The sequence below is a fragment of the Colletotrichum truncatum genome, assembly GCF_014235925.2.
Source record: "Colletotrichum truncatum strain CMES1059 chromosome Unknown Contig_0001, whole genome shotgun sequence".
NCBI lineage: Eukaryota > Fungi > Ascomycota > Sordariomycetes > Glomerellales > Glomerellaceae > Colletotrichum > Colletotrichum truncatum.
The window spans coordinates 1,618,637-1,635,181 of record NW_027222398.1 but is presented as its reverse complement, the minus strand read 5'-3'; the positions used below and the strand labels follow the sequence as shown (position 1 = coordinate 1,635,181).

Here is a 16,545-nt window from a genome sequence, read left to right as displayed (position 1 = left end):
TGGTGTTTGTGAATCCCCCGTGAGCTTCCTACTCGGCTATGACAGACTTGTCTATACAGGCATTTTACGAGAGGGAGGTTGCTACTCTCTCCTCTACAGAACCCCCGAGCATAAGACAGCCACAGGATAATGGCTTCACCCAAGCTGAGATTGAGGCTAGGACTAATCCACTTGGCCGTTCTTGGGCACCGTCAGTAGAGTATCAGGAACTTGATATTGCCCACATCCAGCCAGGGCCGGCGCTTATTCGCTTCACGGGTCGAATCATTAACTATGCTCCATCTTTTCTGGACTCAAAGAACATATACAGTCGACCGGCACATTTGTTAATTGTCAAGGATGACACGGGCGCCGTTGCGGTTGGTGCTGCCCCAAACATCGTTGTTTTCCCAAGGGCTTGGCTGAGAGTGTTTATTTCTATCAGGTTAAGCTCATGCCTATAGGAATTCCGGCTTCTTGTATTCTCATAGGCCAGCTCGTTACCGTATGGGCCAGCTGGGCAGGAACTGAAGCGACCTCGAATCAAGGGAGCATCCCATTTGTGATGATGCATACGCCTATTAACCCAGCAGACGTTGGCACAAAACAGTTCATCCAGTTTGTCTCTGAAACTCCCGCAACCCAGAGTCTATGCCGGACCCCCATGGAGTGTGAGCCTAATAAGCTAAACTCAAGCCCTCTTCCAGGTCTAATGACCCTAGGCCAGTACCTCAAAACAGGCCACGATACTTGCGGAGCCCGAATCCTTGTCTCTATCAAGAGCATCGGTGCCCGAAAACACATCTTGACACATGACCGTACGAGGGAAACAGAGCTTCTTGAAGTGAACGTATGGGACGATACAGCCAGCTGTGTGCTGACGCTCTAGGAAGACAAAGCAAATTCGGCCAAACTGTGGAGTCCCAATGAAACTGTCCTCCTCCTCACGAACCCAAAGTTTGTTGCACCAAGAGAAAATAGATCAACACAGTCGCCCGCCGGCATCGGCCTCAATTATAACACCCTCATCGACGTTGATCCCAACTTCCCCGACAGTCATTGGCTTCGGCAGTGGGCAAAAACCAGGGCAAGGAAAGAGAGAATACACTTTCCCTTTCCTGAAGACGTCTGGAATGTGGATGAAGCCATACACGGGCACACAAGAGCGCTATTTACTCTTGCAGAAGTAGACGACTTCGCTCGCACAGACCCAGCAACGGAATTCACTGGCAAGTTGAATTTGACGGTTCTTGGAGTGAGCCTGCTTGACCTCCACCGGAGGAGGATGCTCTGCTGTACTGAATGGTGCGTGCCATGGCTTACGCAGTCTATCCTGCGGTTAAAGAAACATGGAAATGTTTACTAATGAACGCTTACTCAGTTGCGGAGTACCCCTATATTCGAATCAACCGTCTGCGGTATGTCAGAAATGCATGAAAGTAAAGCCGTTGGCTCCCAACCCCCGAATCATGGGCATCCTGGCGGACGAGACAGGATGCATCGGGCAAGGAAAGCTAGTTTGGGGTGAGCAGGCTTGGGGAGATCTCTTCTTCTTCACCACCGTAGACAGAGCGGTACCAATTTCTGGGCTAAAAGAAGTAGAAGATCAAGCTACACATTCCAATACCTCTGTATTGCCTTCATGGGCGGCGATATTGTCCATGGGAGCGGATGGACTGCGAACCTTGGAAGAGCAGATGTTATACTCTCGTCTTACCTTGACCTTCGGCTAGTCTCCGTTTGTCGAGCGGCTGTGTGTGCTTGGGGTCGAGTGGTGAAGCCAGTCATCATGGAGCCAAAAGCGGGGGTTGCAGCTTTGTTTCGTCAGGGTAGTGTAAGATGCTGTCAGTTGATGAGGGGTCGAAAGGAAGAAGACGATCTCCAAATGTTAGTAAATGTACTGACCGAATGACTCTTAATCCAAGGAGATCAGAGCAAAGGGATTCAAGATCCAATAGGTTCCTTAGGTAAACCTGATTCGATTTTACACTGTCATGGAGTAAGTCAATAGTTACTTTGGTTAGCTTTGACTGTCCTCGAAGCAAGCCATAACCACCTTGCTATCAGGCTATAGGCAAAATTTGATTGCAAACATCGACTGCATGTCGAAGATCGGCGCTGGTATCCTCAATGAACTAAATACTGCTGAAGGACACATGAGCATGCACTTCACACAATGTTATTGGAAACGACAGATGATACAAGGCATGGATCTATTGCTGAGATCATTGGCCGTTTGGTTTGATAATACAGGGGCGATACTATTCGTCGCCGTCATAAATCTTCGTGATGCAAAGCTTTCATCCACCACCGAGGCAGTCAATCGTGGACGACGGCACCTACTTCCCATCGTCCCCCATCCAATCTCTCGAAGCAGAGCCATATGTCGCCGCGTCCGTTACCGTTAACTAAAAAAAAAAAAAAGAGCAAGAATCCTATCCCCCAAGCCGATAATACTTATGTGTCGTTTTGTTGATAACAAATTCCTCGAGGGCAAGCTTATAAAGATGATGAAAACATGACTGCCTTGCGGAACAGCGATATGAGAGAGGGTGCAGCACAAAATTAGACATCAAGGACGTCACGTTATTAGTGCTTGGTGATCTTGTCATCACCGTAAGAGGAACCGCCACTCTCGGAGGTCTCGGTCTTGGTCAGATCCTCACCGTCTTCATCGTTGGGGCCATGGAGAGACTCCTCGAAGACAGGCTCGGTCTCGTTGACGTCGAACTTGGTCTTGAAAGCCTGAAGGTTGTCGGCGTAGCCGCTACTGTTGGTGCGGCGGCGGGCATTAGTGAAGCGGAAGTCCTCATCGACAACTTCTTCGCCAGCGTTGCCCCTGGAAGTGGTACATGTTAACCATTGAACCTGCGACTGAGGATGCACAGCATATATAGGGGGCAGGAGTCGCATGCAAGTGGTGGTGCTTTGTAACATCGCCAAGAGAGGTCGTGTGTAAGTGGGGTTAGAGGAGTAAGGAGAGGTCCGAACATACCAGTTACTTCTGCCACCGCCATTCTTCTTAATCTTCTTTGGGTCGACGCCCTCGTGGCCATGCTTCGCAAAATAGCGAGGCAGGTGTTCTTGAGGTGAAGCAGTGCCATCGGCCAAGCCGGCGTGGTCACGGTCGTTGTACTTGTGAGAACGAGTCACTGCGAGATGGTTGTTAGTCTCAAGATCTTCAGCTGCATAGCTCCCCCACTGATTGATATACCCCAAAACGGTACTGCGGATGAAGGTTGATGATCTTTGACGTTTATGAACATGACCAAGATGAATATGGTAGTGAGGTGTGATTGTGACGGGGGAAAACGTCACCCAAAGGGGGGGTTGTGATGCGGGGCAGGTAGGAGCAGCTACATAAGGAACGTATAACGTACTCTTAATAGGATTGCTGGCGTAAGGTTGGATGTGTTCGTGTAGGTGTAGCGGGAAAGGGTAGAACTAGACTGGCTTGTAGTGGTGATTGGAGTGTTGGTTGTCAACGCTCGCCAGATGAGATCGTCGTTGATGAATTGTTTCGATGAATTGAGAGAAGTAGCTGGATAGATGGATGGATTGGTGATGTGAGGAGGTGAGAGGGGAAGGTTATGTAGACGGCGAGAGCTACGCAGGATGCTTTTAAAGGACGAAGGCTCGAGAGATATGGCGGCCTATCAGATCACGCGATCATCAGACAGCTCACCCAATAGGGGGATGTAGAGCAAGGGGAGGGGGGAGGTATCTTCGCAGGAGGTCCGGAAAGGCTGGGTTGGCTGGATCCTTGATGAGAAGCTGGATCGCGTGACTTGCTGCAGATGGGGGGCTGCAGCTTGCAAGGGAAGGGGCCACCGTCCATACGGGAACTGTGACGGGGAGGCGGCCGGCGTAAACTGGCCGTGGTGGAGACGGGCGTGGACTGACGCCAGACCAAACTTTCCTTATGCCACTTTTTGTCCCCGGCTGGTTTGCGTGCCTTCCCTTTCTTCTACTGATGCACCTACTATGTTTGCCATCCCCTTACCGGTTTTTCTACCCTAGAACTGTGAATGTGCTTGCTGGAAGCGTGGCTGCCCTTCCCTTCTTCTTTCTGCATCTGATGCCTCTGACGATTGACCTGTCGCTGTTTTCCATAAACATAGGACCTGTTGGCTGTTTCCTTTCCTTTTCTCCCGTCCGACCAGCAGCAGCAGCAGCAGTCAGTCCAGTCCCTGACCACGGGAGCACGGTGACGCAAAGGGTCCACTCCGATCCGGGGTCTCAGGTACCAGCTGTGCTCTAGGAAGGGTGGCCAGATTGCGGGGTAGTGGATACCAGTGTACTATGCCTCGCTAGACCGTTACATACGAGCGCCACTATGGCGCAGCGGCTGCGCAAGTACCGGAGCAGCACGCTGTCGGTACCCCGCAACCCTTGCCCATCGAGCCATTTCAGGGCCGCAACTGATCGAAAACTGCCCATCGTCAGTGTCGTCTCATCCCAGCATGTTTCTTTTTGTCCTAGATACGGTACAACCACTGTTGTTTTGACTCAACCATTTACACATTTTCCTAGCCGATTCCACGGCCATCATCCACCGTATCGTCATATTGCAGACCTTGTGTCTATTTCCGATGTCGGAAGGACCCTGGAGAGATGGCTATGCGTAGCTTCGCCGTGCTGGCCTAAGCTTGGTATCCTGTCAATGGCTCCATCGCGGCAAGTTAGCGCACATGATCATGCTCATGATCAGTGACTGCCGGTCCTTCGGCTCCACGTATGCTTGTTACCTAAGGCATAACTTATCTAACACGTCGAATTCCGTAACCGCAGCAGCTTCAGATGGAGTGCCATGGGACTTCTCTATGGGTCTCCCATCATCAGGTCCCACGGCATTCGACACCTGGATCCGCTCATTCCTGTCCCCAACAAGTCTGGAATGTCGGTGCATCGACTGGAAAATGCCCATATGACTTTCGCGTTTCCATCTTGCGTACCGGCCTCCGAGAACCCCTGGACAAGACAACACCAATTGACCAATAGGCACACTCGGCTGCGTCGGAGAGCTTTCTGGAGCTTCCTCGCAAGTACGCCTCCTTTCTCGGTTCCCGAAATCGCAACCATCTCAGTCCTCTCAGCCGACTCCGCTCCTCCCCATTCCAGTCGCAGCTTCTCACGCAACTACTCCAGCAAGCTTACCGCCCACTTTCTTCCTGCTTCGATGCGGCACGGAGATCGGAAGTGGCCAAAACATGGAGGAGCCGTGACATCCACCTCGATAGCTTGATCTCGCTGGGCCATAGGCCCCTGACTCGCACGCTCGGGACCCCGCCCGTCTGTGGCACCCTCTGATCTACTCTGCAGCATCTGGTTTGGTGATTTGACGCGCTTGACGTGTTTCCCATTTACCTGCCGCATTCCTCTCTGAGTCAGCATCTTATTCGTCAGTTTGGATGTCGGCTGGCAGAATGGAATGTGCCCGATAACTTTTCACGTCCTTTGGTTCCGCCGTAAGCTTAGGGCCGGAGATGTTGACTCTATGTAGCCCCGATCTGCTGTGACATCTGCTATTCAATAATTCTCTGAAGCGGGCCCAATGTGACATTCGCAATGATAGGTTCTTGGTCACGCCAGCGATTGCGGAATTGACGTTTCCAAGATTTGAGCTCCGAAAATAGGCTGGGTATTAGACCTCATCTCAGGGGCTTATCAGTCATGAACTTGCCTTGTTGACGGTGGGGCTGCCATATCGACAGACGCGGAGTGAGCGAGAAGCGGAGCCTCGGTTTCCCCACGGGTCCCGTGACCCCTTTGCCAATTGACTTCACATCCCCCTTTCTCGCATCGAACAGTCTCGACCCGTTAGTGCTCAGGCTCCAGTTGTGAGTCAAGAGCTCGTGATGACGATGATTAGCCACGAGACATCAACGTGTCCTGGAATAGGGGTCCTCTTTCGACGTCACAGTGCTGGTCCCGCGACCGAGTCATCGAATATTCGCTCAAGTTCCACGCATTGATGCCCTAGGACTTAAACTTGCTCACGTCCGTTGCCATACGCTCCATTTGTGTTCGATATCACGCAATATCATCTCTAGGAGATACTTTGGTGACCAGTTCATATCCTTGTTCTTGATGGCACTGTGTTGTTCAACTTCAGCTTGGACTGGCAGAGACCGAGAGCTTGTGCGACATATTGCGCAAGAATGCGGTGAGAATCTCGAAGGTTCGATTAGCTAGTCAAGTCAATGTTGACCTTAGTATGGCCTTTTGGCCACGTATCATCTCCAATGATCGCCCATATCATATGAGGGCATGAGCTGCGCGGCGTTTGGTCCTCGGTAGAGCCCCATGACCTACGACTAAAAATCAAAACAGGTGATCTTGCATCTCTCATAACCGACAGAAGCTTCCACAAGCTGTGCGTTATATAGACACGTTTAATAGAGTTCATTCATTCCCTATTTGGGTGTTGGCAGGCTAGCCCTCTGTAGTGCATTGGTATCGCTGAATATCACGTGGACACGGCCTTGTGATAGCAACAGATAACTGGAAAATTGTCACATCGAATATTACCCGTCGTGAATGAAGGCTTCAGGCTATGTATCCGACCAGATAGAAGTGGTTCTTCCTTCTTGTCCTTTTCCACTAACATGTGACTCGGTTTACGTGGGCAGAATGGTGAGGCAAATAGTCCAGTCCTCTAAGCCCTACTCAACCACCTAACACACATTTGCCTTATATTAGAACCAAGCAACATTAAGTTCTGTGAAGTCACTGGCAGGCCTTGATTGAAGTAGCTTCAGCCATTTAATACGGCGCCACAAACACAATGATGCTGCTACGATGGGATTAAGCCAAACCCCATGCCTTCATACTTTTCTTAGGGGTTGAGCCTTCCTGTTCAAGTATGAGAAGTTATACGGCGGAACGGTGAGTAATTCAATATGTAAGTTATCGATATTTTCGTGTAACCTTATTAGTTATACAGTCTCCTCTTCGTCCACCTTCGATGCTAGAGTAGTGTCTGAGCATGGATGGTTACAACAAGTGATCAGGGGTATAGCTCGGCTCCTAAGTAGCCTGTGAGACAACTGCAGCATCTTAAGTAAACTGCAAGAGCGCAATCTACTCTGTTACGACTCGGTCAGGTAGCGACCATACATAATGACGTATGCCCTTTTTAAGTAGGTCCTGTAATGGGAACGAATACCATTGAGATTCCTTTCTTAGGGCAAGTGGAGGGTAAGTCTGGTGCTAGTATTGCAAAGGAGAGTTGCAAAAGGACCCCTTGAAAGTTGGGCTTGCCATAAAGATACTAATGGCAAACTTGAAAGTTATCGGAGACACTGGGAACAGCAACGGAACTACTTGACCATGAAGTACCCAAAGTTTGCGGAGCTCGCTAGGCTATTATCTCCCAGCGTAATTCATGCCTTTTCGTAGCCAAATTTGTAGAATATCGCATTTAGAATACAATAAATAAGACCATGTAAAGACAGATTAAAGACGTGCAAAAATTCGGTCATTGGTTCACGCAAAGGTCCTACGATTGGTGGGAAACCAGTGCAGCCTAAACGTTCCTGTAGTATTCGTCCCTGAAATTCGGCTCTATAGGCAAATAAACGAGCTGTACGTCAGTAAACTGAACTTGAGACGGGACGGCTGGGGCATCCCTCAAGATATGATACTATCTCATGGCATGTCTGGTTTCTCCAGTATACTGTTGAGTTTTTGAGCTATGAAACATTGAGCCTGTCGATACTTCGGCTGCATTTGGGCCGGGCCGTTAATGTACGGACACCCTTATACCGAGGCACATTCCCCTCGTCTTACAATTTCTGGGAAGATATGCTGGCTTCAAGAAATGGGGGGAGGGTCTTCCTGCGGGTGTCTCCCGCTTCGACCGTGACAACGTGCCGGTCTACATCCCTCATTGGCACTACTGCAAACTGGGGTTGGCCTGTGTACACCTATGCAGCCATGTTGATGGCTTACGGTAGTCCTTAGCGCAAGATGGAAGGTGCATTGGGCCTGATAAAAACAGCAGCCATTGGTAGCTGTATTTTGCCAGTACTACATTTGCTCTTGCACACCCCCCTGGTCCCAGATGTATCCAACGATACACGCCCTAATGTGTATTCAGGGGTCAGTGTCGGCAAAGAGCGAAGAGGGTGTGAGAGATTGTCATCGTATGTGGGTAAAGGGTACTCATTTGTCTCCGGCATCTCTGTGTGTGTGCCTACCTCCGGGCTCTATGGGATATACTCTCGAAATCCCTCCGGTGTCTTTGTCTCAGGAGTTTTATCTTGGAAATAAGATGGATAAGAGTTATGTAGCCCCTATTCAAATAGCCTTCTACGGCCTCGTGCCAGGCTTTCTGTCCAGTGGGGACGTCATACCGGATACATTGGGTGATGTTGACAGTGGAGGTACCTGAGATCAAGATTCATATGCGCACTAGGCTAACAACGACTGAAATAAGAAGCGCAGAGTACTTGGGGGGAGATGAGTAACAGTATAAGGCAGAGGTCTGGAAGATAAGTCACAGAAGTTTGACCGTAGCTCTCAAATATTTCTCGGCTAGGCGCTTTGGCGGGACACGGAACCGATATGACTACTATATTAACTTCTCATACCCCTATTCACACCCCCTTCCCCTCTAAAACTGCCTTTATTCTTTTCAACTCTCTCGGTCGTAAATTGAAGACCGTAATAGAGATGAGAACGCCGGACATACAGTGACAAATCTCAAAAGCAATGCCTTATTTCACATAGACAGGTGATTTGTGTTGTGGAACAAGCATGCCTAATTTACATGTGTTTGGAACTCCAAGGAATTCTGGGGCTTCAATCATGACGAATACCGCTTCTCGCCGCGATTGGCGTGTTTTCGACCGCCAATAGCAAGACTTGGCCTTTAGCGTACCAGGCTACCCGAGATGAGAGAGAGAACAACAGCCTCGCGGAAGGCAAATCTTCACTAGTACTGGAGTATTAGCTTCCCGTGGAGGGCTGCAGCACACTCAAACCCAAGAACCTTGGCAAGTCTCCCGGCGAATCCCCTGTTTAGAAGATTGTGCCGAAGATTCCCGCTCCTCCCCAACATCTCGAGCTACAGAGATTTCGGTAGGGCTATGTGGTATGGGACCCTATGTGCGGGATCCTCTCGGCTCGGCTTCATGCCTGGGATGGTGCCCATCTTCTCAGCTTCTACGGGCATGGTGACCTCGAGGCGTGTTCGGAGGACGCCCCTCGGCCTTCTCAGGGTTAGGCACACCGATCTGACCGTATTCGGCCCATAGCAACGCCTGTAGGACCAAGAGTCAACCGTTTCAACATTCTGCAAACGAGTGGCACCAATGGGCGTCCAACATATGCACGGGATGACGAGCGGAATACCGTCACAGGGGCTGTGGGCGCGTGGAAGAACGACTGGACAACTCTTACGGAGTGGCTGGCATCGTCTGCAGTTGAAGCGTCATGCAGGTCTCTCTGGCAAGGATTTAAAACGGACGCGGGTGAGTGACACTGTGCAGACGACTGATGGTGTGCGCCTCTTTAGAGCTATGGTTGTCGAAGTTAGTGCCGAGGGGCCGCGTGTATCGAATAGCGACGACAAGGATGGCGGATCAACTTGAGTACTGCGTTACATCGTCCCATCTAGGCATGGGCATCTTTGCAGATTTTCTTCTCGTTGACAAAAACGAGATTAGGGGGGGGGGGGCTGTTGAAGAATATGTTCTTTGCCACGATGAGTTCAGTATAAGCAGGAGTTTATAGCGGGCTAATGTCGGTAATGTGTTTTTCAGGGGCATCAGTCCACGCTGGTACGTTAACAATACTCACTCTTTTACTTAATACCATCGCTCCAGTATATGAACCAAGCTCTTCAAACTACAGATCCAACGAAACATAGAGACGGCGGCACAGACCTAAAGCTTGTACTATATCAGAGAGCAACAGGTTGAATCAGGGGTATCTGTCACCAGCAGAAGTTGTGTAAGCACGACAGACCGCTACATGCCGGTACGCCGAACGGGATGCATGGTATAAAACGGAACGGTCACCGGGAGTTACCGTATCATACATACCCAGTTCTTCCTACTTGTCGGTTAGACGGTTTACGGCACCGTCTCAGCGTCGGGCGGAGAGCTACGGGGGACCCAATTCAACCTCAGACCAATGTTTTCCATGGTGCAGAGGAGGCATTTCCCACATCCGACATGTGAAATCCCCTTTCCGATGGTTACGTACCGCCAAGATCAGATACGACAGACACACCCCTTCCCCCCCGCCATGTTCATTGTCAAGTCTCGCATTGCAGGCCAAGCTTTCATCTCCGATACCCAACTCTGTCCAACGGCTGTTGTCCCACAAGCTGCTCGATCTCCCACCCTTTCAACCCCTTATCCGCGAAAGCCATCGAACTAGCATAGTTTTCACGTTGCAGTATGGCTGGGAATCGGCACAACTGTGGCACTGTCGCCGTGACGATTTGCCCATGTCACAAGGGTGCCAACGTCAGCACACGCAAGGGAGAGAATCGGAAAGAAGGAAAAGAAGGGACATTGAAACACGGCCCAAGGCGGCCCACGGTGAATCAAGCTTCTGTCGGCAAGCCTTAGACGAAAGTGTGCCACGAGTTCGTGGCGAAACTAGGCACACGGAGCTGGCTCCGTCTGATCAATGAAACAACGTCAGCCACATTCCTCAGCCCAGCAAGTGTGAAATGTTTGTTGACAGAAGCTTTATATTTGCATTTCAGGTCACTGGGGGAGGCTTAGAGCTTCGTACGATACACCGCAGTAAGAAACAAGTTGGACATATTAGTTCTTTGAAAGCTTTGGACATGCTTCACCATTCCACCCCCCCCCCCAAGCCGAAGGCAGCATCATACAATTCAACAATTTACCCGTACAGGGTAGAAGAAAGGAGGACCCATTGTTCTGACAGGTCAGGAGTGAAGGCCGGGCTGTAGCTATGCCCGGTCAACCCCCGTCCCTCTCTCTCAGTGGGTAAAACCTCCCCCCATGGACAACTCCGCCCAGGGTATGAGAAGAGAAAGGCCGCGCGCGCTCTCCTCTCGCTTAGAGGGCTTATTCGATAGGGTGCTGACGTGAGGCGCTGAGTCACCATCACAAACCCAGAGCAGAAAAGTAGGGGTATGGAAGACGGGTGAAGGAGGGGGGCACTTGCGCACGACAAGCCTATGGGTCCCAGTGACCTTCCCAAGAGGTCGGGACGAAGCTGGGTTGCCCTTGTCTACTGCCAAGTGCCACCACCAGCACTCTATCTTCCAAAGAAGGGAAATCTGGCATGCCTTTCACCCACATCTCCCCATCTCCCATATCCCTTGCACCTCCCATTCAGCATGCTTCCCATCAAGCTCAATCATGACGAGCTGAAGATATTTTTAACACACTGAAATGGGAGATGGGGGTGGAAAGATCAAGAAACAAAAAGTTAATCAAAGTGTGCAGGCCAACACATTACGCCATCGATGGAGGGTCCTAGACATGCAGACGAAGCTGGCTTGCGGTGCGGGGGCGTCTTTCAGTAGCCAAAACTCTAGACTTGAGCAACACTTTTCAGTGTTTTTTTGTTTTTTCCAAAAAAAAAGACGACAATTTGTGGAGAGACGAGTTGTTTAAAAAAGATTGGGATTCTCATGTACTTGTTTTTCCCACTATCCAAAGTTTTACCCGTTCGCCGAGCCACCAAAGAGTGTGCAACAAGAAGACCTAACCCTCCGAAACCCGCATCGTCCCATTTGATTTGCGGCAAAGTTAGCCTTCTCGATGTTTGCCTCCCCAAGTCCAGACCCAGTCCATATCCGCAAACGCCAGAGTAAATAAAAAAAAAAAGGTGTTCAAGGCTTGCCAGCCCGTTTTCGCCATCTAATAATAGAATCAAAGGAGAGAGAAAGATAGACAGAGAGAGAGAGACAGAGGGGAAAAAACACACACACACACACACGCACGCCTGGACCCCAAGGCCAAGAAAGCAAGAAAAGACAAAAATCAGTTGAACCCCACCATTTCTCCAAAGCCTATCGGTCGTTTTCCATGTTCTGCATGTCCTTCATGTTTGGTAATCGCCGCGCCCAATCTTCATGGTATTTCCGTAAAATCAGTAGTCGCCTTTATCCCAAGTCGAAAGAAGGAACTTGCGGCTGGTTTACCCGACCGCTATTATAACTTATTCCTCATCCGTGAGCAAACTAGGCGCTCATAGGGCGTAAGGCTGCATGTTCTGATACATGTACATGTTATCGGCGTACTCCATGGCTCCGGGATGGGCCGCTGGCATGCCCATGTGGGAGGACGGATCGTAAGCCACCGGCGGCGGAGGTGCGGTGGCCGGGTGGTGTCGCGGCATCTGCTGGTGTGCCCTTGCTTGAGCTCCCCGGACCTTGAGGTACTCAGCATGGAGAGCCGAGTAGGCCTGACTGAGGGAGTCATTCTTCTGCTTCTGCTCCGAGAGCATGACCTCGAGGTCCTTGATGCGCTGGTCCTTGCGCTCACGATATGCCCGCTGTGAGGCTCTGTTTTGTGCCCGGCGGCGCTGGAAGGAGGAACCATGTGTTAGTCGAGTTGCGTTTCAAGCTTGATCATCCTCTATGCTCGCGAGATGGCGAAGTCTACAGAGCCGGCTGAGGCATATGCCAAAAAAAGAAGACTTACCGAAAGGACTGAGGGGGGGGCATTCTTGTATCTGTTTTCGCGCTTCCTCTTGGCTGGTGGCTTAGCGGCGGATGCAACTGCTTTGGGATCCGAAGACGGTTGCGGTGACGCCGTGTCGCGCGTTGAGCTCATTGGACTGGGGTACATGCTGTTTTCTGTGCCATTGAAGTCGGATACAAACGTCATATCAAACTGGAGAAGTGTGTGTCAGTCAATTGTATCATTAATTGTGCGGAAGTTGGCTCACATTTGACATGATAGGGCTTGTGGTCTCAGATGAGCTGGCAGTGTCGAGATATTGCTCGGTCTCGTCGTATCCGTAAGCGGGTGCTTCGAGTTCCAGAAACGCATCAATGTCGTCCATCATGTTGAGTGGCAGTGAGTGCTCCATGACAGCAATTGAGTGTCTGAGAGTGCCCGGGTGGTGTTGATGGGTATTTGGAGGGGTAGCGAGTGGGTTGGCTTGGTGTCGTCTGTGAGGTCTGAGAAGCTCCGGGTTTGAATTGGCGAGGACTGGGAAGGAGAGATATATAGAAACAAACGTGCAATGCGTTACCTGGCTGTGCGTCTGGAAGGTGTTGTGATGTGTAAGGCAACCCAAGCTACGCCATGATGATTTGCAACGGGTTGAATGGAATTATATAAGGCGCGCGGCGCATGCGAAAGACGCACCACCCGACAGTCAGGCCGGGACAGGGTAGGTATGGAGGGTAGGGGACCGCATCCACATGCACATGTGCAGAAGCTGGATGTTCTGGTTCGTAAACCACGTAGGTAAGCAGCCTCCTCGCAGACATTTCTTGGGGCCGCGACATACATAGCGGCAACGCAACGATCCAATCGGTCGAGGACCCATTGGACCCCAGATAGCGCACCGCTGCGTTGCTTAGGGTGCATGGCACCCACCCCCCCTTGTTCCTGGCTGGTAGACCCCTGGTGGTGTTCAAGGTTGCGTGATGGGGGGAGAAGAAGTAAAAGAAGAATCCTCGCCTCCGCCATTTTGGGCCTGGTCGAGAGCCTTTAGCAGCGTGGATTGGTGGTGTAGCAGGGGTAGACAGCTGTTATGGAACGGAGAGCGGTGCTGTCTCTGGTGCATGTTGTGCAATGTCCCCGCCGTTAACGGGTTGCCATGTTGCAAGGGGCTCCATCAAGACGGTATTTTTTTAAAAACGGAACAGGACGGAGAACGGTGTACTAAGACGGAGTGGTGAGGGGTTGACGCGATGCCGTTAGGTTTGGCGTTGCCGCTGGCGCATGAAGCTGAGCCTTCTTGCCCACGTCGCCTTGAGGGCTAGATGGGATAATTCTCTACAGCCATCAATCTATTCACAATTTCTGGCCAGTCAGGATATCAGATGGTTGGTTTACGAAAACATTGCCGACAGACAGCAAATAAGCTTTCCGTTTGTTGTAGATTGTGCCATCCCAGCCCATTGCAACCCGAAAGAAAAAAAAAGGGAAAAAAAAAAGTCTTTGAAAATTCAAGTCTCGCGGGCTCGGATCTTCGGCGTAGCAGATGCGATAGACTTGGTTTTATTTTTTCCCCTCCTTTTTCCAACCGTCTCTCTCTATATTATCCCATTCAGTTGGGCTCACGTTGATGACTCGTGACTGGTACTGTGCGGTAATGACGTCCGTTTTCGCAGTCATTTTTGTCAACCGTTAGTTGTCCAGAGATAACTGTCAAGAAAAAGAAGGTCGGGAGCGAATGCAACAGTAATGTCAGTTGCCCCAAACCGGCCTCCTGTTTTCTGTACTCACAAGTCGTTCGTGGCAAGGGAGGGGGTGTGCACAGCAGGGGGGTGATGTTGCTGAGCGAGACAGTCTCAATCCCGCCTTTTTGGATTCGTTTCCCAGCACTCAAGCTTTATTCTGATAATCTTTTGGTGAAAGAAGGGCGGAGCCCAATTGGGATCCGAGCGCGTGCAGCAACACACTATGGGAGTGTGCATAACAACAATCCTTGTCTGCATGTTGTCTTTCCTCATCTTTTTTTTTTCTCTCTTTCCGACCCTTGATTGTGTTTAAAGATGAGATGCTCGGTGCGTCCAATATCCTCATTGGGGGATTTTTTTCCCTGAGAAAAGCAGGACAGGTGAAGGCGAAATTGGATGGAGACATGCTTTGGGGTGATGAGAAGGAGGTAACAATCGCGGTTACGCTTGCCCCCATGATTCTATTTGCACTTCGCGCATCCCGAACTGATTACACAAAAAAACGGCAGAGTCCGAAAAAATGGGTTGATGTTGGTTTCCAGCAAAAAAGGCATGTAGGCAACTATGACGACACAGATCTCTGCGCTGAGCCATCCTCACACGACTCCAGGGCTTTCCGGCGCCCTGGTGACGGCACTGGATGTTACCCCCAAGCGAAGGAGCTTTCAGCTTCTTTGGTTCAATTCGTATGCACTACGTTACGAACTGCACCTTCGATGAACGCAGGACAGCGGCACCACCCATGCGCCGGTGCGGGCATGACAGGGGGAGCGTTGCCTTGCCAGGCTGGCCTGGCCTTGTGGCCCAAAGCTAAGGCACTCCGCAGTGCCAACAATAGAATCCTCAACGTGGTCCTTCGAGGAAGGTAGGTATGTGCCTTACGTCAGGGCTTCCTTTTATGAAGTTTGGGCACTAGGCTCAAATGTCGTCGGAGGTTTTCCGAATAGACTTCAGTTCGGCCTTAGGCCGGACGTATGTTAAGAAGCCGGGATAATGAGGGTTGAAGTGGGATCCCGCAAGCGAGCCCCCAGTTCAATTTTAATCATTGTCATTCGAAAGCAGCGACGTGATTCGCCGGATCGTAACGCTCAACAGTACTGTCGAGGAACTTTTTGCAAGAACTGCGACGCTGAGTAGCAGGCCAGTACTCCTGGCTCTGAGGGCTTTTCAGCTTACCATGGCTCGTGAGGGGGTGGTGTCAGTATTGGAGAGAGAAAACAAGGGATTGCCATCTCCCCTAACCCCTCCCCTTCAAGGTCTTCTGTGCCAGTGCCCTCCAAATCTGGGGAGGATTGGCGTGGACACGCAGACGAAATGAGTCCAGGCCGTGGGGTTAGGCTCTGCATCGGTTGGAGAGATGTGCACATGGCAACACTTTCATGTTATTATCCGTCCATCTGTGATTGGCAATGCGGCCGTCCAATTCGTCTTCCCTGCCTTTAAGCCAGGTGATTCGGAATTCCATCTGATAAGCGGTGGGCCCATGTTTGTGATTAAGTCCATGCCGGCAACCAAGATGGAATGGCAACATGCCGTTCATTGCCGACAGCCAGTTGTATGTGCCTCAGTCGCATCCAACGGATCTTCCAGACGTGATCGAAACTGATGTTTGATCTTTTATGCAGCAGCGATACGGCGTTTCTGTCCGAAGCGGTAGGTTCTCGGGTGACCATATCTTCGGCTCAGTTCACATATTTCAATTTTTAAATTTCTGTGATGGTGTGTATTGCTTTAGCAGGCAGTAGACGGAAAATGAAGGAGAAGACCGTCGTGGATAATAGCGCCCGGTCCAGATAGTGGAATTCCGCCGCACTAGTGGCCCTAAAAATCGGGTTGCAACGTTTGCTAAGACCTAGGGCGGGGTTTCCCGCCAATCGGGAACCGTCCCTTGGCTACGCCGTTTTTCTTTTTCGCCTTTCGCACCGTTTTATCTGTAGTCCTCCCTTGCCTCGCAGCCCTCACCATAAACGGCACTGTGTAGCCTTCGATGCCCCTTCGTGAGCTCTTTTGTGTGGAAACTGTTATCAATGGACCAAATGACCGCCGTTTCAGTGGCGTACCAAGATTGCTACCACAATGGCCTGACCCGCGGGTTCGCGTATGCGAGGAGCAAAGCTTCGTCTCGTCGATCGTATTGTCGTGGGCTACAATTAACCTTAACATACGGATACCATAACCGGTGACTAGCATTCCGCTTCCGTTCCGGGCCC

At 50.8% G+C, this 16,545-nt stretch overlaps 5 protein-coding genes across 5 annotated transcripts; 1 reads left to right on the top strand and 4 right to left on the bottom strand.

Moving 5' to 3' along the window:
* Positions 1-38: 38 nt before the first annotated feature.
* Positions 39-1,712, top strand: CTRU02_200399 (uncharacterized protein; the record flags this gene model as incomplete). Its single annotated transcript, XM_036718404.1, has 4 exons — positions 39-359; positions 425-829; positions 869-1,284; positions 1,361-1,712. 4 exons carry the CDS (start codon positions 39-41, stop codon positions 1,710-1,712), a joined length of 1,494 nt encoding a protein of 497 aa, XP_036589404.1.
* Positions 1,713-2,568: 856 nt separating this feature from the next.
* CTRU02_200398 (stf2-like protein) lies at positions 2,569-3,245 on the bottom strand (the record flags this gene model as incomplete). The annotated part of the gene is made up of 3 exons (XM_036718403.1): positions 2,569-2,818; positions 2,975-3,131; positions 3,194-3,245. 3 exons carry the CDS (start codon positions 3,243-3,245, stop codon positions 2,569-2,571), a joined length of 459 nt encoding a protein of 152 aa, XP_036589403.1.
* A 991-nt stretch (positions 3,246-4,236) lies between these two features.
* Positions 4,237-4,419, bottom strand: CTRU02_200397 (uncharacterized protein; the record flags this gene model as incomplete). Its single annotated transcript, XM_036718402.1, has 1 exon — positions 4,237-4,419. The coding sequence occupies one exon, from the start codon at positions 4,417-4,419 to the stop codon at positions 4,237-4,239; it is 183 nt and encodes a 60-aa protein (XP_036589402.1).
* A 7,746-nt stretch (positions 4,420-12,165) lies between these two features.
* CTRU02_200396 (bZIP transcription factor) lies at positions 12,166-13,011 on the bottom strand (the record flags this gene model as incomplete). Its single annotated transcript, XM_036718401.1, has 3 exons — positions 12,166-12,501; positions 12,621-12,812; positions 12,868-13,011. 3 exons carry the CDS (start codon positions 13,009-13,011, stop codon positions 12,166-12,168), a joined length of 672 nt encoding a protein of 223 aa, XP_036589401.1.
* Positions 13,012-13,172: 161 nt separating this feature from the next.
* CTRU02_200395 (uncharacterized protein) lies at positions 13,173-13,619 on the bottom strand (the record flags this gene model as incomplete). Its single annotated transcript, XM_036718400.1, has 1 exon — positions 13,173-13,619. One exon carries the CDS (start codon positions 13,617-13,619, stop codon positions 13,173-13,175), a length of 447 nt encoding a protein of 148 aa, XP_036589400.1.
* Between the last annotated feature and the right edge of the window lie 2,926 nt (positions 13,620-16,545).